Source organism: Macrobrachium nipponense, chromosome 7, assembly GCF_015104395.2.
Source record: "Macrobrachium nipponense isolate FS-2020 chromosome 7, ASM1510439v2, whole genome shotgun sequence".
NCBI classification, from domain to species: domain Eukaryota; kingdom Metazoa; phylum Arthropoda; class Malacostraca; order Decapoda; family Palaemonidae; genus Macrobrachium; species Macrobrachium nipponense.
In genome coordinates this window covers 115,697,804-115,720,303 of record NC_061109.1, presented here as the reverse complement: position 1 = coordinate 115,720,303, position 22,500 = coordinate 115,697,804, and the positions used below count along the sequence as shown (strand labels likewise).

Here is a 22,500-nt window from a genome sequence, read left to right as displayed (position 1 = left end):
GCCTACTGACCCGATCCTCTCTACCCAAGCTATAATATTTATAGCACCATTGTACTCTTTCTTTCACCTCTCCTCTGTGGGTGTCCAATAACCTTTTCCAGGTGGTTGCGAGTATGGTGGAGATGAAAGGACCCAAGGAGATCAATACAGCCTGAACCAGATGTTACCGGTATCTCAGAAATCGGGTATGAATATGCCCCGCAACGGCCTACCAAAGTATTTCGGGCTGCTGAAAAGCAAGAGCCCATGCCAGCACAAGGCTGGCTTAATCTTACGACTGCCTGCCAAATGACATTATGCCCTGGAAAGTTACTGTGGTACTATCCTGTCCCGAAGCAGTGTCATGCCTAAGATACTCAGCCTGCCGCTATCTCTGACTTGTCTTGATGCTGAACCCATCCAGCTCGCCCTACTACTGCCCTATCAGCAGACCAGACTGCCTAGACGTCCGCCTTGACAGCTACCAAAGCTACCACCCCTGAAGTTCCTGAGGGGGCTGCCTGAGGAGAAGCGACTTCCCATTGATTCCTTGCTGAAGCCCTACAAGTGATCCAAGTCCTCCTGTTGATGCTCTGGCTATGACTATGCCTGTCTTGTCCACGGACTAAGGTAATTGAAATTGGAAGTTACTCAGTCGGCCCTTCACCTACTGTCCCTGGCATTCATTCACTGTTCCAACTGTTTCTCATATCCCCATCCTTATTATTTCCGTCTCCGTCAGAGACCCATGTGAGTTCAAGTAATTGTGAAATAAGTGAGCAGTCGCTGCCATAGCTGAGAATCAACACATAGCAATGGTGCCTTACTTGCATGCAACAGTCAAGTGGCTATCCAATCTCTCCCCTCTATACTTATGGACAATACCTCACCATGAGGCATCGAACATATACATACATGTATATATATATATATATAATATATATATATATATATATATATATATATATATATCCACACATCAAAGGGTACTATAGTAGGGAGGAGAAGGGCGCAGGAACATATACACATCCATTTGATACATTTATTGTCAACGCGTTTTCTTGACCCATGGTCACATCATCAGGACATCTATATAAAAAGGAATCGAGCACATAATTAAAAGAAACATCATACAAAGCATAAGAAAACTTAAAATGGAAACTAAGTTAAACTTAAATACTGAATCTACACTTATACATTTACACATTAAAAACCAAGAAAGCTTAAAATGATCCTTAAAAAACTACTAAACTCAATAAAAGAAAAAATAAAGGTAAAAAACGAACTTAAAATGAAGAGCAAGGCGCACCTCTCAAAATGACAAAGACAAACGCACTAAAAGAATACACAAGAACAGAAAAAGAAGGCGGACAAATATAAACAAACAAGCTAGTTATGCTATTGAACAGGGAACAGCCGATGATTGGCAATTTAACGTAGGTACAATTCTCTTTATTAGCAGACTTTCAAGAGAAGGGAAGCAGTTCTCCAGGTTCCTTGACTTGGCCAATTATTTTTATTTTAAAGTTGTCATATTTGATCGATGTCTTGCAACTTCTAGCGTGCGATCTTATATTGGAAAGTTCGGGATTAGACAATCTGCAGCCCGAACGATAACTCACGCCCATGTGAGAATCGGCCCTGACCTTGAGGAGACGCCGAGTCGAACCAACGTAATTCCCGGAAACTACATCCGGGGCACTTGTACTCATATAAGACGCCCGACGTCATCAAAGGACAGAGCCGATCCTTGAAGGGAAACAAAGCAAGCCAATAGTTTTAGGATTTTTTGGAATTAATTTTATATTTAGAGCACCAATATGATTTTCAATAATTTTAGCACACTGCTTGGCAAAGTTTTGGTTGATTGTGGGTAAAAAACAAAAGCTTGCGTATAGTAGTTAAGTTTCGGTACGTTACATTTAGGTGTTAAGGGTGCAAGTTTTTATCAAGAAGCTTTCTTAATAACCTTAAGTACTAGATGGGCAGGGAAACAGTTGTTTACGGAAGTAGTGCTTAAGGAAGAGAATTTCAGAATGAAAAGAGAGCCAATTAGAAGTTAGAGATAGAGCCCGATGTACCAAGGTATGCCATAGAATTAACTTTAAAATTAATAACAAAAACTAAAAAAAATTGGAGCCGAGTCCGGTGAATGTACTTTTCCTAAAAATGGTCGTGTTAAAAATGATCATTGTCCTTAGTAACTAAAACATCAAGGAAAGCCAACTTACCGTCTTCTTTGTTCTTTTTCAATAGTAAAAATTAATATTATTATGGAAGTTGTTGGCTAGGTTTAGGAATCTGTCAGCATCATATTCATTTTTCAAATAGAACGAATGTGTCGTCTATATACCTGGCGTAAAATAAGGGACGGAAGGACAAGGGGCACTCCTCCATTACTTGCTCCTCCAGGGAACACATGAAAATGTTGGCAAAAGTGGGGCCGAGGGGAGACCCATCGCCCATCCATCGATCTGTTTAAAAAGCTGTTACTAAAATCAAAGGCCGTGTCCAGCACGGCTAATTCTAAAAGTGTTTTAAAAGATTCATAATTAAAATTACAATATATAAAGTCAGGTGTAGGGAACAATTTGGTTAAAATAAGATCAATGGTCTCCCTCACAGGAACGTTAGTAAAGAGGGATTCTACATCTAAACTGACCATATACAAATCTGAGTCTTGTGAGAGGATCTTAGTTTTTATAAAATCTTCGGAGTTTCTTAGGGTATATTCATTCCGGGTCAACGGCTCCAATAAAGGTACCAGAAACTTAGCAAGCTTGTAGTTGGGCGTATTGTAGGAGGCTAGGATAGGGCGGAGGGGAACCCCTTGTTTGTGGATCTTAGGCAGGCCGCACAGGATACCAAAGGAGGGACCCGCTGGAAAAAAGATATTCATCATAAGTTTTCTCATTTATTATTCCTTCAGTTTTTGAGAGACCGTAAAAATCTATTGATCCTGTCTTCTATCCGGTTTAAATTTCTTGATAGTTGGGTTGTCCAATTTTAGTGAATTTGTGGGCGATCATCGAGTATCGTGTTCATTTTATTTAAAATAGTCGTTTTATCTAAAATAACTACCCCTTTCCCATTCCCTTGTCAGGTCTCAAACAACTTATGATGTCTTCACGTTTGATTGTAATATTCTTGACAGTAGTTATTTCGTTAATCCTCCTTCCTTGAAAAAAGGGTGAGCCCAGTAGTTTTAATTGCGCAAAAACGTATTATGAGAGACTTACCATTTAGTTCATTTTTGTAGGGAGGCGTGAGATATCTTTACAATAGATCGCAGTTCTTTTAATGACGTTGGAATAGGATTTTCCAACTGGGTTAAAAAAGAAAGAATTGACAAAAATTGGGTTTATTAGGTTAAGGCCAAGCAGAAGTCTAACCCGAATGAAGGAGGAAAGAAATTTTTGCCCTTTTTAGAAAGTTACATATTGTGAGAAACTTACTATATGCCAAGCTTGTTTTTGGTTTTTTACCCACCAATTCCAAAACTTTGCCAAGCAGTGTGCTAAAATTATTGAAATCAATATTGGTGCTTCTAAAAAAAATATAAAATTGAATTCCAAAAAATCCTAAAACTATTGGCTCTTTTGTTTCCCTTCAAGGGATCGGCTCTGTCCTTTGATGACGTCAGGGCGGTCGTATATGAGTACAAGTGCCCCGGATGTAGTTCCGGCGAAATTACGTTGGTTCGACTCGGCGTCTCCTTTCAAGGTCAGGGGTACCGATTCTCACATCGGGCGTGAAGTTATTCGTACGGGCTTGCAAGATTGTCTAATTCCCGAAAACCTTTCCAATATAAGATCGGCACGCTAGAAGTTGCAAAGACATCGATCAAATATGACAACTTTAAATTAATTGGCCAAGTCAAAGGAACCTGGGAGAAACTGCTTTCTCTTGGAAAGGTCTGCTAATAAAGAGTCATTGTACCTAACGTTTTTAAATTGCCAATCAGATCATCGGCTGTTCCCCTGTTCATAGCATAACTAAGGCTTGTTTGCATTTATATTTGTCCCGCCTTCTTTTTTCTGTTTGTTTGTATTCTTTTTTAGTTGCGTTTGTTGTCTCTGTCATTTTTGAGAGGGAGTGCGCCTTGCTCTTCAGTTTTTTTAAGTTCCGTTTTTTACCTTTATTTTTCTTTTATTGAGTTTAGTTTTTTAAGGATCCATTTTAAAGCTTTGTCTTGGTTATTTTTAATGGTCCTGTTAAATGTATTTAAGTGTGATTCAGTATTTAAGTTTTAACTTAGTTTATCCATTTTAAGCTTTTCTTATGCTTTGTATTATGTTTCTTTCTTTAATTATGTGCTCGGATTCCTTTTTTATATAGATGTCCTGAATGTTGATGTGACCATGGGGTCAAGAAACGCACGTTGACAAATAAAATGTATCAAATGGATGATGTATATGTTCCTGGCGCCCTTCTCCTTCCCTACTATATAGTACCTTTTTACGTATATACATATTGAATCAATTCAAGCTTTACAAAATTGTCCTTTAATATCTAAATTCACTTTAACCTCTCCAAATGATATATTTTCATATATGCTACCGAAGGGGAAGTTTTTAGTTTGATAACAATTTTGCGTCCCCCCATGGGCGGATTCGAACCACCGTCCCCAAGTGGACGGGACGAAAATTCAGGGACAGTTCAGTGACGCTATCCAATCAGCCAAACAGGAGGACGCTAATAAAGTTTCATATCGATTCTGACCTTACAAATCACCCTCGACCTCGGCGTGCTTTCGCTAATTAGAATCCAATATGGAACCCCGTTCTACCATGTTAGCCCAATTCGAGCGTTTGACAGCACGGTAGCTTTTTGTTATGAATAATTATCACATCCAACCGTGATCCATTTATTATATCAATTCAAAGCCTAACAAATGTCCCCCTTTAATATTCTAAATTCAGCTTTGTTACCTCCCAAATTGATATTTTTCATATATGTTACCGAAGGGAGACGAAATTGTTATCAACTAAAAAAAATTTCCCCTTGCCGGTACAGTATATTGGGAAAATATATCATTTGGGAGGTAAAGTGAATTTTAGATATTAAAGGACATTTGTAGCCTTGAATTGATATATAAATGGATCACGGTTTGGATGTGATAAATTATTCATAACAAAAGGCCTACGTGCCTGTCAAACGCTCGAATTCGGCTAAACATTGGTAGACGGGGGTTCCATATCGATTCTAATTACAAAAGCACCGAGGTCCGAGGGCGTGAATTTGTAAGGTCAGAATCGATATGAACTTATATAGCCGTTCTCTGTTGGCTTGAATTGGATTAGCGTCACTGGACTGTCCTGCATTTTCGGTCCCGGTCCACTTGGACGGTGGTTTTCGATCCCATGGGGGGACGAAAATTGTTATCAACCTAAAAAAAGGTTCCCTTCCCTGGTTACATATGATTGAAAATTATATCATTTGGGTTGGGAGGTTAAAGTTGAATTTATAGTATTAAAGGGCGACCATTTGTTAGCTTGAATTGATAAAATATTAAATGGATCACGGTTGGATGTGATAATTATTCATATAATATATTATTATATATAATGTATAATGTTATTATATATATATATATAGTATATTATTATATATATATATATACATATATAATTTATTGTATAACGTAAGGGCGTCCAGGGAAAAGGCACTTCGATAACAAGTTGGAAGGTTTATTGGCTAATTGCTGACGTTTCAACAAAAAGTTAAATTGATTTGCTTGCTTCAAAGCTAAATTTAAATGTTGAGGGGGGGTCCTCAAATTGATTATTCATAAAAACGTGTAATATAACAACTAATTAAAAACAGTACAGTATGATCTCATTTAAAATATTAACCCATTTAAAAAATGACACGAAAAGAAGGAGCTAAACTTAAACTATTGAAAGAAGGAGAGGAGAGAGAGAGAGAGCAGAGAGAGAGGAGAGAGAGAGAGGAGAGAGAGAGAGAGAGAGAGAGAGAGAGAGAGAGAGAGTTAAAAAAAAAAGGTAATGGCAAACAATAAATAGTTGAGCAGATTTCCATGATGATAAAATGAACTGTTCTGTCATTAAACCACCAAACATAACTGTTTATTGCTTGTTTATTTGTTTATTTTCTTATCATTACCTTGTGTTTTGTCTTCTCATATTTTTTTGTTATTTGCATATTTTTCTCTGTTTCAATAGTTTCCTTTTAGCTTCCGTCTGGTTAGATGACATGTTATAGCTGATATTTTCAAAGGAGTAACATCTTAAATGAGATAATACTGCAGTGTTTTCCATTAGTTGTGATATTAGATGTTTTTATTGAGTAATTATTGAGATTCGACAATTAATTCAGCCTTGAAGATACAACAATGTACATGTAAAACGTCGGCATTAGCAATAAACCTTCAATTGTAACGAGTGCCTCTCCCTGGACGCATATATCGATATATATATATATATATTATGATATATATATATATATATATATATATATATATATGTATATATATATATATATATATATATATATATACATATATATATATATATATATACACACATGTGTATGTGCGTATAGATACGACTATCTATATACAAAACACTGAGCAGTTATCCTAACAGGCATGGCTGTCGCCTAGGCAAAAGACATCAATCCCTGCCACATTCACACCTTTTAAACGGCTGAATCGTAAATGAAATCTCACTGTAGATAATAACTTCCAGAACACAAACTACTTCATGCATTCATACAGAAGGCTTACAACAGTAGATTCACATCAACCTTGCATCTGATGTCTAGGCCTGTCCCTTACAACGCTCCTGATTGCTTTTGATAAGCCAATCACAGGGCTGGAAACTCTCAGTCTCTTTTGAAAGACGTATCCCTCAGGAGAGGTGGAACACACATCCTACCTATGTGAACTCTCGAGAGAGACTGAGTTTCCAGCCCTGTGATTGGCTTATCAACAGCCAATCAGTAGCGTCGTAAGGGACTAGCCTAGACATCAGATGCACGGTTGATGTGAATCTACTATAGCAGTCCGTCGAACACCCCACACACGCACTGCACTGTTCATCTCCATCGTACATCCTTTATCAATCGTTCTGTCTTTTAGCTTACTTGCTCAATAAACACCCTATCATAAACCCTCCCAGCACATTGAACTATGTTATGCAACTATAAATCTTAATCTCCTCCGTCATCTTCAACTTTATAAATTATTAAACAATTGTTGCTCTCCTGCATCCTTACAAAGTCTTTGGCTCGGTCGCATATCCCACGCAAACCCTTGTCAACAACCCAATCACACATTCACCATCTGCCTGCTGGATCTCATCTCCTCTTTAAAAAACTAATATATATAAACTAGGGAGAAATGCGAGAAGTGTTGAGGATAAAACAAAAATCTTGGACGATCACAGAAAAAAATATATCAAGCGTATGTTAACAGTAACTGTCGATGCTAGTTGGCGCTGAAGTTAAAGGTGTTTCCTTCGTATCACGTCTTATCCTCTTCACCAGAACGACTAAAAAATGAAGAAAATACACAGATACCTTGATGTCAACAGTTCTGCCAACTAAATCTATGCGACATCAACTTCTAACAGAATCTAACTCGAGTGACACATGCTTGTGAAAAAGCAAAGCAAGATTAAAGCCTAAAAATCATTACTGAATGGAGAAGAAGCTTACAGACTGAGGTTCGGTATTTTCAAGTCTTTCTATAATTATTGTTCATTTATTGAGTAAGTAGTAACTCACTTCAACTTCTTAATTTCATGTGTGTGTAATTCGTGTTTAATAAGTAATTTGCCATAATGAGCAAATCTAACTTAATGTACTCACTTTTCGTCTTTGAAGTAAACTCTTGACAAATCCAAGTCTCGTCACCATGTCCTGTTATTCTGAACGAACACGGAAGACGATCTCGTGATTGCTTGCTTTGAAGAAGCAAGAACCTTCCTTTCTGGCACTAAATTGAAAATGACTTTACATGCTAATGCTACCGCATCAGTTTTGAATGATTTCAGGTGAATAAAACGGGAATAAAATCGTTAATACACGTGTCCACTAGTTATACCACAGAACGTGTTGTAAACTCTTTCCTAGAATGAGACTACGGGAGACGGCGGAGAACCCGCACGAATCAGGAATGCCTAAATGCACAGATGGCGTCATACGGCAACACATTGAACGTCAGCACTTGAAAAGCAACATGTTCTCTAAAATGCTTTTATGGGTTTGTTCCTGTGTGGCTTAGTAACTGGTTTATGAATAGGCGCATTACTTATATATACTTAGAGACATAGTTCAGACGTTAGACGAACCGCAAGATACTTCAGAGCAGAATACCGCTGGCTGACGTACGAAAATCTTTAGCTCAGGAGACGTTTTTCCCCGGGCAATGAGCGAATCGCAGCGTCTAACAGTATCGTTTACACCTTACATCTAAATAAAAGATTTAAATAGCTTTGTCGATATGCCTTTCTATGATACATGGTACGAAAGTAGAAATTCTTTAAGTAAAGATATCAGTTTTCTGCTAAAAAAAACACACACACTCAAACAAAAGGAAGTCTTTACAGTTAGGTTGTGAGCGTCTGAAATAGTACATATACCAAGTAGATGATTATTCATCTTAAAGTTATTACATCACTTGATTATTAGGATGCAAATTGCATTAACACAAAAAGGTTTTTCATCTTCGTGTCTACCCACTGATTCTACCTAACATCCAAGACCAAAATTTACGTAGTGTCTCTTAATTATCCATTCAAACATGCTTTTTCGTCTGCTTAGAATAAAGTCTTTACCAAATATCCACTTTATTTAGGCAACTGCTGCTTAACTAAAATAGCCCGTGTCAGGGAATTCAGGCTGGTTGTATAAGAAATGCAATGCAAATGATTTACTTTGCTCAACATGCTTCAAGGTTTGTTAGTGTCGCTACGGAAAGTCACGGCTAGGTCTAGATCTTCGCAAACGGATGTAATACCAACATACCTTCATACATCCTCTCGAATTTATGAACTTCAGTTGTACGGAATGCTAACCTCTGTAATGTTAAATTGCCCTACGGAGGAGAAATTGTGCAGTGAAGATGATTTGACAATAATTTGAAGCACAAGTCATATTCCTATAAATAAACAAAATATATGAACGACATAAAAACTGCATGAACAGAGCACAGATAACTTTCGTACGTACCGTCGGGAACTACCCACCACCCCATGACAAGTTCATTTGCACCATCTACGCATGTCAAGGGCAGATTTTTTTTTTTTTCTTCAATATATTTCCTCGCTGCCATAAAGTTAAAGGACTGAAGTATATCATAGGCGACGAGGGCACCTGCGTTTTAGCAAAAATGTTTTTTTTTTCTTTCTTTCTTTCTTTTTTTGTCAAGGTCCTTTTCCTGTCCTATTTTTTTTTTTTTTTTTGCTCTTACGTGTCATGATTCCTGAATGAATTTATAAATGTGGTAAGGTGTGTGTTACAGTTTCCCTTTTATGTTTCCGGATGAGATTTAAGAAAATTGTATTTATCTACGACTGTCATATTGTGAGCTTAATTTTGGTACTGTTCCTGTTGCTGCTGTTACAAGCTGCTTGTGCCGATACTTTTCTTTTTTTAAGTTTATAATTATAACAGATCCACATTACGTCTCTCTCCAGGGTATCTGAAAACCCTTATAACCTGAACCAGGAGTGTTGTCGACACTGCAATAATATTACACCACGAATGTATACACCTGTATTCCTAACCGTTAAACTAAAATAATTTACGTATCCGTGATGTAAATATACCTTATTTCATTTTTATTAGGAAACTAAAGTGCTTAGATTTATTTTAAAGAAAGGGTAAAAAAAGGCGAGTACTAATAGTTACAGTCCTGAAGCTCGGACCAGGGAACCTTCATTTTGAATAGTACTCATATAGTACCAGTGGCTTTTCGATGTTACACTCACAGTTACACGGAAACATATATTGATGTACTTTGTATTTTGTATAGGGAAGATTTTTAAAATAAAAATTGCAAAAGGTCAAGGCGATACATTTTGCCAGAAACGTAAATAATGCGATATTTCATTCTAAAACGACATTAAAATAACTGATGAAACTAATATGGAAATAATGAATGATGGTTGTGTCTGGAATGCACGATTTTCTTTTCTGTATAGAAAACAAATATTTTACTGCGTAGTGAATTTCATTTGCTGTCTGTCATCTGATCATTTAAATAAAAGTGCAGAAATGCATTAGCAAGTAGGCAAACATGTGCATATAAGCAGAAAAGGCATCAGACATTTTAAAGATAAAGTAGTATGTAGATGAAGCGAGGTGTAAAAGCGTGTTATTACCTCAAGTTTCCTAGAACAGTCCACTCACTATGGCTCTGCCAATCTGAGATCTTTTTTTCATCTCTCTCACTGGACAGCGACAATTGATAAGGATATCTGTAGATAAGGCTCTAATCTTTTCCAAGAACACTCAGATTTAGACTTGGAAATTGGCTACAAGTTTCAATTTTTAAAAATTTATGTCCAGTAATAATTCAAGTTGGATGATATACACTCTTAGTTCACGACCTCACGCATCTTAAAATCAGGGTCTATTGTAGAAGACGTTAAAAGTCAACAATATTACTGTGAAATAAAGTTTTTGATCAGAGAGTAACAAATTAGTACCCTCAAAGGAAGTATGTGGACAAAAAATGAGGGCCACAGAGTGAAAGTAAGTGGAAGAGGCGCATATTAGGTGGCATGAATTATCTGCGTACCATGAACAATAATGCTTCTAAGCTTCAAATAGCCTGGATAATCGATATAAATGTTCAGACAGTGATACAAGTAGGAATATTGCCATTAATGCTCCGTGTGGGTTACTAAAAATAGATACCTCAATCACTGGAAATTCTAGCAATTGATTGGATAGTCCTATAAGCCTACTAAGAAGTTTTGGGACCGTTTTATGACAAGTGCCTGCCATACTTTGCAAACACCTTAATGCATCCTAACAAGTTAACCAGAATGTTTTTAGGAATCCATTCTTCATCAAATAACTCATTCCCAGCTTATCCAAGTGTAGCATTGCAGTGTTATAATGATACAACTCCTCTATACTCCTCTATACTCCTCTATAATCCTTCTGGGCTTGATATGGGGTCAACTCCCAATAACATTTAGTGATGGGTGTCAGCACAGCCAAATAAATCTTTATGTCTCCCCGTGTTTGATCAATTCAAGTAAGACAGGTGTTGTTTTTGGCTATCATAGCAATGCCTTCGCCTCACGTGCTCTGCCTGATAATAAGATAAGCTCATAAGATAAGCTCTGGGAAACATGCCACGCCTTGTCTCCTTAGTAATTGAAATGGCAGTAGGTTTATCAGGCTTTACTGATCATTACTTTTTACCTCAGGTGGGTGGTAGTTTTAAGAATGTTATCAATCCATGAGACCTCTTCATATTCGCTTCATGTTTGTCAGGGGAACAACTTCTTTGCTTTGCTCTGGATTTTGAGTCTTTGACAAAGCACTACACTCACGGAAGACATAAAAGCATATGATTCCGAGCGTTTTCTCTTGTCCAGTGACCTTTTACACTTTTAGTTCTTGCCCCTACTCCAGACTACAAGTAGATTCTTAGCAAATATCAAATGCAATGAAGATCATCTTGCACGCATTACTATCTATTTTTAAAAGTTTATATTATGTTCATTCTTGCTTTGTCATCAGACATCCTATATGAATTTGTAGTTTAAGGAAATCACAACAGCATATCCCCAACAACTATGAGAGCATGTAAATTAGGCTTTGTACACTTTCCTCCTATTACTGTGAGAAACAGGAACTCGTTAGTTCTTGAGACAGAACGACTGAAAGTACCACTGTGAATAGTTTGGAGTATAGTTACCATCATTTAATTCTTTCATCTTGGAATTCCTCTTACTGAAAAAAGCCCTTGTTTAAAGAAAGATACCTTATTCTACGTTTGAGGTTTCTCTAAAAGACCAAACCATATCAAGCTACTTATCCGCTGGGTCACTATAGACTTACTTACACTGACATCAGCTATTCTCTATATACCTAGTAAAAATGGATAATTTGACAACTTACATCTGTGGTGATAATTTGCTCTTTTTTATTTTGGCGCTGCTTTTCCTATGCCGCTAACTTTATCTAATCTAACAGGGTTCATTAGTAATGGAAGTCACTGATAATGTTAAACACTGGTAGCTGTCATGACCATCCAACGGTTCTAAGACAAGGGTTAATGTTTTCACTACCTTATTCCTTGCACCTCGATGTACGCATTGTAATAGGTTACATTCTATGTGATGTTTACGCCATCCAGGTAAGAAACCTACTTAATTCTTGGTGGCCAATCAGCTAACTTTCAGTTAACTGGTAACAAACATCTTTCGGAGTTTCACAGCAGCTAAGTTTCATCGGTGTGCCATAGCAGTGCAGATATTCAGTCTTATGCATTTCATTTCATAACTTACCCGTTAGTTTTTATTATTATTATTATTATTATTATTATTATTATTATTATTATTATTATTATTATTATTATTATTATAACCTAAAGAATAAATATTTTTGTACTGCTACATTTTCATGGAAATCCAGCAAGTTCATATGAGAAACTTCGAACAATCATATATAACACAAGACTATGTACAGTGCCAGGTATAGTAGACCTTTCAACACAAACAGTCAATCTCGATACGCCTAGAAAAAGATAACTGGACTCATAACTGGTTGTGTTAGAAACTTCCTTCTACGCTTTACTTTTATTGAACAAAATTACAAAATAGACAGTCAAATGTTGAACATTTCTTATAAATACACTTATCTATTTCCTACATATATACACGGATTCACGCGTGAAGGGCGTCCAGGTTTCCTTCTTCCCTTCATTAATTTAATACTTGCTGGAAGGCTGTCGTGGCAGAGCCCTGTTAGACCTCCTTAGCACATTAGCTATACTAAACATTCGCATTATTCATTCATCTTTTCAAAAAGTGTTTCATTCAGCAGTGGAATTTTTGACACAACCAAAAAAAAAAAAAGAAGAAGAAGCTAAGATTATGAGCTTCAACACAAAAATTCTAATGAAAGTGAAGGTATGTGAACCAACAAAATCGTTGAAAACAGAAGTCAGTCCCTGTAATTCCAAAACAATTTTTTTAACGTTGAACTGTTTGTATCATCAAAATCATGATACAGTTTGAATGGAACCTACAGGAATATTGGTTATAATAATCCTTTCTGATATTTTACCGGAGAATTATTGATCGGTTCAGCTGAACTTAACAAAGGAAATCTATGAATAGAACTAATCAAGTTCTTTCATAATCTCACAAACTTGAATAAATTTATCTTTGAAATATATCGAACAAAATGTTGATCGAATACAGAGCCTTTCGATCGTATCAAATGAAATTTTGATCTAATTTCCAAGACTAAATATTAGCCGATAATCACATTTCCCTCATTAGAAGCTCACCTCTCTCTCTCTCTCTCTCTCTCTCTCTCTCTCTCTCTCTCTCTCTCTCTCTCTCTCTCTCTCTGACTACACATCACAGGGAAGTAGTGGTTATTTTGACTGCAACACAGGATTACAACTTTCCCCAGTTGCGGAGTTAATAATTCATTAACAACAGAAAAAACAGCATATTGCTTAAAAGTAGCATCAAGCTAAAACATATGACTGGTATATATACACGATTGTATATGGTTCTGTACGTGTGTGAGTGTGCATGTTACAAAATTCCAACACTCCTTTCGCTACAGGATGAGCAAATGCACCATGGATGGTGTTCTTTACTCCTTACCAAGAACAGGCAAGGAAGAAAGGTATAAAGGTTGGGTTTACAGTTTTCCCTTTGTCATTCATGGCTAAACTCAGCAACTACAGGGGACGAGAAAAGTGAAAAGTTAATGCCTCTTTTCGTCGAATGCAAGAGATTCCAAGTCAAGAACCGCCAGAATTCCTCCGAGGCCTGAGGCTAAAGGCTCCTTTAACGAATAGTCATTTCACGGAGTGTGAAAACAAATGCTCGGTGAATATCCACGAAATTTGACCGTGGATTCGATATTCCTTGGAGAGATATTTTTCCTGGTATGAGATGTCAGAAATCTATCATGAGATTCAATGATTTTCACAGGTCAAATCGAACCACTTGAGCGAACATTTCACGCAAGCACGAATGCCCTCTAAGGCAACTTTCACCCTCTGAAAAGACTATTCATTTTGCACTCTCGGTGATACTAGACGAAGTTAGTGTTGCTTCTCAATCCAAAGGACATCTTCCGTTATCGTCTCCGACGTCTTTTAAAATGCTTCGGTTTCCTCCGTTGGGACGAAATCCTGCGTCACTGAGGCCCACTCGGCTTCTGTCACCGTCTGCCAAAGAAAAGAGAACGTCATTAGCAATATGTTAACCTCTTCCACAGGAAAATGATCTCTGTTTGCTGGCTGCTTGTCTGAACAAGAGCCAGTGATGGCCTAAGGTCGATGAATCTATTGACGGGCTGCTTTCTAACACAAGTTCCTGAGCTATTCATCTTAATCTGTCTGCATGACACGTGGGTTTACCAAACTTCATGCAGTACAACACAAAGCAAAAAATTTGATTGGCCACATTACTAGTTCAGTTTAATCTGAAACACCATACCCTGAAAAGCCCGAGGAAAGAGCGACCTGGTCATGTTAATCAAGCAACATGACTAAAAGGTCACTTCAGCTTAAAGTATGATGACCAATATGACTCATAGCTTACTTCATCTTTACGTAAGATGGAACAGAACAAAATGTTCGCTGGTCAACTTAATCATACAATATGAGACGTAGCTTATGGCGGCTTCACGAGTGATAATAGTATTGGCCAAAGCATTGCTGGCCAGTTCACTTTAATAAAATGAGACCTGATTTAGATAAGTTTACTCCACAGCAAAAAAAAAAAAAAAAAAAAAAAAAAAAAAAGAATAGTTTAACCCAAAGCAAGAAAAAAAAATCAGTAAACTGCCGTCGCAACCACTGTGGTCATCGACACCCTGGGTGAGGGAGGAAAAGAATGAAAAAATATGAAACTGTTCCGTTGGGAAAAAGTTACACGTAGCAAATAATTGATAAGTACACTTAAATACAGATAATACACATTACTGCGTCGTCTTGCAAAATCATATTGTTCTATGGCCATTACATAAAGAACAGCATAGTAACGGTGATTATCTTTGAACAGGCTAAGGTAATGTAACTGCATTGACAGTTGATCTGGTTTATTAGTGAACAATTAAAACTGACAGGTCTAGACAGACACACACACACACACACACACACACACACACACACACACACATATATATATATATATATATATATATATATATATATATATATATATATATATATATATATATATATATATATGTATATGATCGTTGCAAGAATGGAACAGGGTACAGGGATTAACAATCTTATTTCCAAAGAACTTCTGGGGCCATATGATGCTGAAGACAGAGGTCTGTTTAGCTGAACGAAATGTCGATGCTTTCTGGTCGGGGCTGGGGTGGGGCGGGGGTGGCGGGGGTGGGGGTGGGGGGGAAGTTGTTCAGTCACGATTCAGAGGTTAAAGGATGAATATTGTGGTGACTGTTGAGCTGTTCTTTCTCTAGATCCAACCGATGTTAGAGATAAACAACTCTTGGTGAAAAAGGCTATATATCTGTGTGTGTATATATATATATATATATATATATATATATATATATATATATATATATATATATATATCTGTATATATATATGTATGTATGTGTATATATATACATGTATATATATAAATCAAGAGATCAGAGTATGTGCTGTTATAACAGACAGAATTCTATCTAAGAAAGGTTGCCTTCCTTCGTGTTTTTATAGGCAACATTTATGAGGAATATATATATATATATATATCATGATATATATATATAAATATATATATATATATATATATGTATATATATATATATATATTCCTCATAAATGTTGCCTATAAAAACACGAAGGAAGGCAACAGTTCTTAGATAGAATTCTGTCTGTTATAACAGCACATACTCTGATCTCCTGACAATAAATATGAGAATATCCACATTTTTATATTGTCGTCTAAATGCTAAAATGAAATGCATTTTACAAGAATTGTTAGTAACGCACTCTGTCCGGCTTTCCTCAGATCAAACGTGAGGAATTACTTGTTGAACTGGTAATTTGATCTATTTACAGCATTATCACGAACTTTACAATCATTCTTCTTTATCTTTAGCTTTTCCCATCTTTATATGGGGTCGCTGTTTGTTATGAGTAGTTTTCTTTATCTTCTGCGATCAAACTCCATTACCTCACTCGCGTTCCTCTCCCGTAGGTCCTGGTTAATTGCGTCTCTCCATCTCATTTTTGGTCTACCTCACCTCCTTGTTCCGAGCACTTCCATGTTCATGGTTCGTTTACGTACAGAATCCTCCTCTCCTCTCATAACATGCCCAAACCATTGCAGTCGTCTCTGTCGCAGCTTCTTTGATATTTCCGTATATTTCACCGTCCCTCTTATGAAGTCATTCCTTATCCTGTCTCTCCTTGTCATTCCGCACATCCAACGTAACATTCTCATTTCTGCCATTTCCATCCTTCTCTCTTGTGCTTTCTTCATGGAGCATGCTTCACAATTGTAAATCAACGCAGGTCTGACAATGCTCTTGCATATTTTTCCCTTCAGCTTTACATTAAAGCTTTTGTCACATAGCACACCTGATGTTTTCCTCCAACTGCACCAAGCTGATTGTATTCTGTGGTTTACTTCCTCCTCCATCCCTCCACAATCAGTGACGCACGACCCGAGATACTTAAAGGATGTTCTAAAGTTGATGCTTCCCCCTTGGTCCCCTCCATTCATCCACATATATTCAGTTTTTGCTCTGCTTATCTTTAGACCTCTGTTCTCCAATGTACTTCTCCACAACTTGAATTTCCTGTCTGCTTCTTCCTTACTGGTGGTTACTAACACCACGTCATTTGCAAAGAGTACACTTCAAGGCACCAGATCTTTCACTCGAGCCACTATCACATCCATTACCATATCAAATGTATAGGGACTCATGGCATAAACTTGGTGGAGTCCAACTTTCACCTCAAACTTCTCTGTTGTTCCCACTGAGCTTCTTATCTGTGTTGTTGCTCCTCTATACATATCATTTACAATCCTCACATATTTTTCTGAGAAACCTTTTCCCTCATGCACCTCCAGACTTCTTGCCTAGGCACTCGATCATATGCTTTCTCAAGATCTATAAATATTAGATGTAGTTCCTTGCCTTTTTCTCTATATTTTTCATGACTTGTCGCAATACAAAGATGACATCTGTTGTCCGTTTTCATAGCATGAACCCAAACGGTTAGTCACTTATAAATGTTTCATTCCTTTGCCTCGCCTCTATTATTCTTTCATAAATTTCCATGGTATGTGCCGTTAGTTTTATGCCCCGATAATTGGCACAATGTGGATATCCCTTTTATCTTTGTACATGGGCACTAGGAGGCTGTTTCTCCAGGCGCCAGGTATCTCCTCCTGCTGGTAGATCTTAATGAACAAGTTCCGCAAGATGTCATTTCTTTCTTCACCTAAACACCCCCATACCTCGACTGGTATTTCATCTGGTCCCACTGCTTTACCCTTCTTCATTTTACTTAGTCCCGTCTCACTTCTCTCCGACTAATCCTGGGGACTTCTCTTTCATTTGCTATTCCCTCCTCAATGATATTCCTGTGATTTTTCTCATTTAGAGGATTTTCAAAATATTCTCTCAATCTACTTTTAATTTTCCCTTCTTTCGTTAGAACCTTTCCATTTCTATCTTTAATTTGCTTAATGTGTGAGTGAGGTCTTTTGTTGCTTTGTCTCTAGCCTTGGCTATCCTGTGGATGTTTCTTTGGCCCTCTGGTGTGTCGACATTCTCATGCAGATCATTGAAAGCAGCAGCCTTTGCTCTGGCAACTTGTCGTTTTGCAACATTGTTTGCTTCTTTATATGTTTGCTTGTTTTCTCTTGTTCTGTGTTTATCATAGTTCCTTTGGGATTCTTTCTTTTTCTTGATCTTGTCTTGTGTGCCTTCATTTCACTACCAACTTTCTTTACCTTTTGGTGGACCTTTGCCTGATGTTTTGCCTAAAATTTCCTCCCCATGTCTTAGGATTACTTTGGTGTTAAACTCCCACCAATCATTTACATTATCTTCCAGCTTTATTCCTCTCAGAACATTCTCCTTAAACCTAGATCTCAACTCCACATTTTGTGCCTTCTCTAGCTCACAGCATTTAATCTTAGGGTTACTTTTCTTCTTTCCCTTTGTCCTTTTTCGGACAGAAAGGTACGCAACCACCAGCTTATGTTGTTGGGTAACATTCTCTCCATACAATCCTAATTCCTTAAGGTGTTGTCTCCTACAGAGCAGAAAATCAATTTGACTCTCTCTTCCACCACTCTAAATGTTACATAATCTTTCTTCAGGACGACTGTATTAATTCTTGAAATCACTCTTCTGCCTGTACCTATATGTCCATACAACTCTCTTCTGGGATTGATGTTAATACTTCATCCAACTCCTGCCAAAACATTGACTTCTCTTCACAGTCCACCCAATACAACTCTCTTCTGGGATTGATGTTAATACTTCATCCAACTCCTGCCAAAACATTGACTTCTCTTCATCATCACATCCCACTTGTGGGGCATAAGCATTTATCCCATTTAGGACTTCTTCTGATAACATTAATTTGATCTTCATTATCCGACTACTACTTCTTTTAACTTCTACCACTTTTTCCCTCAGTTCATTGTTTACAAAGATGCCTACTCCACTTCTATCATCCTCGTCGTTGTTGAAGATTAAGCTGACCTTATGCCAGCACGGGCTCTTGCTCATAGAGCAGCCTTTCCACCTTTTTTCTTGCACACACAAGATATCAACTCTCCTCATAGTCATCATCTCAGCCACCTCTCTACTCTTTTCTGTCATACTAACCACATTTAGTGTCCCAGTTCTTATCATTTGGACTTGCTTCTTTAACCGGCCATTTATCGGAGAAGTCAGGCAAGGCCCCTGAGAGTCGCTTAATCGGGGTACGCCTGGCATTCTCTCTGAATCTGGATTCGACTAACCATGGTTCTATCATAGGGTTTTTACAGATGCCGTTCCTGTCACTTTACAATAGTTGTACAACGTTAAATATTCTTCTTCGTGCCTTATCCTATTTTTTGAAACTGAGATAGCTCCATTATCAAGAGGTCTTAACTAATTACACCAAGCTCTGGCTTGGGACATTCGTGAGCCAATGTCACATCATTTTACAATTTACAAGAAGTCTACAGTACATGATCTGTCATTAAAAATGCCACACAATTTTTGCAATTCTTCATGATAATGATAATAACAATGTAATATGAATTATTTTGTCTTCCGTGACAGAAATTTGTAATACGCTAACCACGCCGTTCCAATAGGACCAACAAAGATTTGGCTTTAGGGTTTCAGTTTGGGAAAAATACCACCCAAGAACTTTAAATTGTGTGGGAAACCTTCAACCTTACTGTTCAATTTGATTAGTAAAATAAAGGGTTTGCATTTCACACTTGTGGTTTTTTTTAAAGAGTTACCTGGTCAAAAACAGGGACTTCAGTAACGTTCTCTGATAATCTTTCCGACCCTTCTTCTGAAGGTGCTATGGTGGAGTTTGCAACCTCTTCTTCTCCGGTCAGGAAGTTGTTGACTACATCCGTCGTCTGAAGAAAACAGGAAAGATATACTGGTTTCCCGGGATATATACGTAATTACAATAGAGGATAAAACGTATTTACATAATACAAGACATTGGCGAATTTTTCCAAGTTTCATGCTCAATTCACTAGAAGCCCATTACTGGATATCCGGTTTTACATAATACAAAAAACCACACTGTTCTTTTTCGTAGCACCTAAAATACAACTCACCTGATATTATGAAAACCTCAAGAATTGTTCATAAGTCTTCCCAAATCTATAGAGGTAAGTATTAATGCCACATGCTTTAGATCTTTCGTCAAACAATGGATTAGTTAATACATTAACGGACCCATGTCATAAACATCACGGATATCTCTTTAAGATAAAACATCCTTTGAGCCTGTAAACGGTCTCACCCAGAGCATTTTCGGGAATCTAATATCTTGCAACTAAACTTTGAACCATGAGGCCAATAACTGACTGATTTACCTCATGACTCATGTCACTGATTAACTAAATCGCTGTAATGAACTACTGTACGGTGCTTCGATTGTCAGAGAATTTGGAGAAAAAGAAATATTGGCTATTTGGCACATAGCTTTCTAGCAAGATGCTAAAAGAAACCAAGAATAAATAGGCTCGTGTGACGCGGGCTTAAGATATATAAGAAAGTGCATTTCTAATGTTTTCAAGGCTAGCACTCTTGTTCAGCTGAAATTTTACTTTACTATATTCCCGGGATAGCAAGTTTATCGTTTCCCTGAAAGTAAATCTTTGATTCAGTCTCCCTGGACGTGTGGACTGAAATGAATAAGTTTACAAGACTACAAGAGAAGACGGGGTTACCTTAAATCTCAATACATTTATGCTCGGTTTTTTTTGTTATTGACTCGTTTTTGGTAGTAACCTCATTTATTTATTAATTCTTTATAATTCTAATTACATTTGGTTTTCTGATCATCTTCTCTACATTTTTAATATATTCACATTTTATTCCGTAGAAGTTCGCTGGTCTAGTTATTTTCTGAAGCCGCAAAAATGTTTATAGTATATTATGAATAATAACATTAATAATAAACCAATAAAGATAATAATCATAAACCAATTAACTTTTTCAGTAAACAAGTGTGTTTATCTTATTTGTGTTGAATGTGTGTTTATCTTATTTCTATTGGAGAGTTCAATATAAACCAACCTGTTTCATTAAACAATCTAATATTAAACTAGTTCAAGAAACGGAAAACATCGTAACGTTCATATTTACCACCGGAATGTCAGTCGATTCTTCCGCTGTCTCAGTGAATACGCCGAAGGAAGGCGGGAGCGCGGGAACCCCGAAGGCCGGGCTGCTGGGGAACAAAGAAGGGTCCACTGGTCTCGCATCATCGGCTGTAAACACTTCCCGGTGTCCCGCGTCGTCGCGTCCGAAGACGGAGTCAGGACCTCCGAAGGCAAAGGAAGCGGACTCTTCATTTGCAACAGGGGCATCTCCGACGAAGGAGGAACCATCGTTTGCAACGGGAGCATTGCCGATGAAGAATGACCCATCGTTTGAAACGGGAGGGTTGCCGAAGAGGAATGACTCATCGTTTGCAACAGGGGCATTGCCAAAGAAGGCTGACCCATCGTTTGCTACGGGAGCACTGCCGAAGAAGGCTGGCCCATCGTTGGCGATGGGTGCGTTGCCGACGAAGGATGGTCCATCGCTGGTAACAGGGGCATTGCCGAAGAAGGCTGGCCCATCGTTGGCGATGGGTGCGTTGCCGACGAAGGATGGTCCATCTTCTGCAGCAGGATCATTGCTTGGGATAATGTCCCTTGGGATGTTTTCAGGGGAGAACAAAAAACTGGGGGATTCTTCTAGGACGCTGAACGGCTTGGGTGTGAATGAGAATCCTTCCAGATGCAAAGGAACCGTGCTGTCGAAGAAGGGCGTCTCTGGCGTGGTGACTGGCGCTGTCGAAGTGGACTCTGATTCTAGGGCTGGCGAGATGTCTGTCGATGGCGCCTCGTCTTCAGGGACTTCGGGTGCGTCTCCTTCAAGTTCTGGCACTAATGGTTCATCTGTGGATGGTGAGACGGCGCTCTCTTCTTCTAGTTCATTCTGTTAATAGAAATATCAAGAATGAGAATAATTCTGTAATGATGCTGATAATATTATTGTCTTCAAAAGATTTTTATATATATATATATATATATAATATATATACATATATATATATATATATATATATATATATATATATATATATATATATATATATAATATATATATATATATACATTCGCCCTAGCAAATGCACTAGAACGGAATACTCTCTCAATTTCTGTGCCACTTAAGCAAATCTAAAAAGCAAAGACATTGGTGTTAATTAATACCTAACCGTTGGGTGGATAATTCAAGGGGGACCTTCTACAGAAGAAGATGAAGAAGAAGAGAAGAAGAAGAAGAAGAAGAAAAGACTTTGCTATAACTTCTTGCAGAGAGGCAAATTTTCCTTCACAAAAATCAGTCGTTTCTGTAGGTTAAGCTGACGATCTTGCAATTGTCAATACCTGTTCTTATAGATGAGTAAGATATCTAACAGAATTTCTATGGGTTCTGTTTCTTTGAAACATTTAAAGTTTACAAAAATGTAGTAGTTCGTTAGTTCGCTTTGATATGAAAATTACACTTTTCAAGTATAATGGACTATAATAGTATTTTGCCATGTTTTTTTTAACCAGT

The 22,500-nt window shown here is 37.5% G+C and overlaps 2 protein-coding genes across 4 annotated transcripts in view; both read right to left on the bottom strand.

Moving 5' to 3' along the window:
- The window catches only part of LOC135217348 (serine/threonine-protein phosphatase 6 regulatory ankyrin repeat subunit C-like), a 32,540-nt gene extending 24,233 nt beyond the window's left edge, over positions 1 to 8,307 (bottom strand). The window contains exon 1 of one of the 3 annotated variants that reach the window (XM_064253175.1): positions 7,813 to 8,307. The gene's annotated coding sequence lies outside the window, so the exon portion shown is untranslated. The remainder of the gene's footprint in view (positions 1 to 7,812) is intronic. The other 2 variants (XM_064253174.1, XM_064253173.1) reach the window with 2 other exon arrangements.
- Positions 8,308 to 12,748: 4,441 nt separating this feature from the next.
- Positions 12,749 to 22,500, bottom strand: part of LOC135217515 (uncharacterized) — an 82,822-nt gene continuing 73,070 nt past the window's right edge. Inside the window, exons 4-6 of the mRNA XM_064253473.1 lie at positions 21,037 to 21,876; positions 19,668 to 19,793; positions 12,749 to 14,380 (exon numbers count right to left, since the gene is read on the bottom strand). Coding sequence (XP_064109543.1) covers positions 14,309 to 14,380; positions 19,668 to 19,793; positions 21,037 to 21,876 — 1,038 coding nt within the window. The 3' untranslated portion in view covers positions 12,749 to 14,308. The remainder of the gene's footprint in view (positions 14,381 to 19,667; positions 19,794 to 21,036; positions 21,877 to 22,500) is intronic.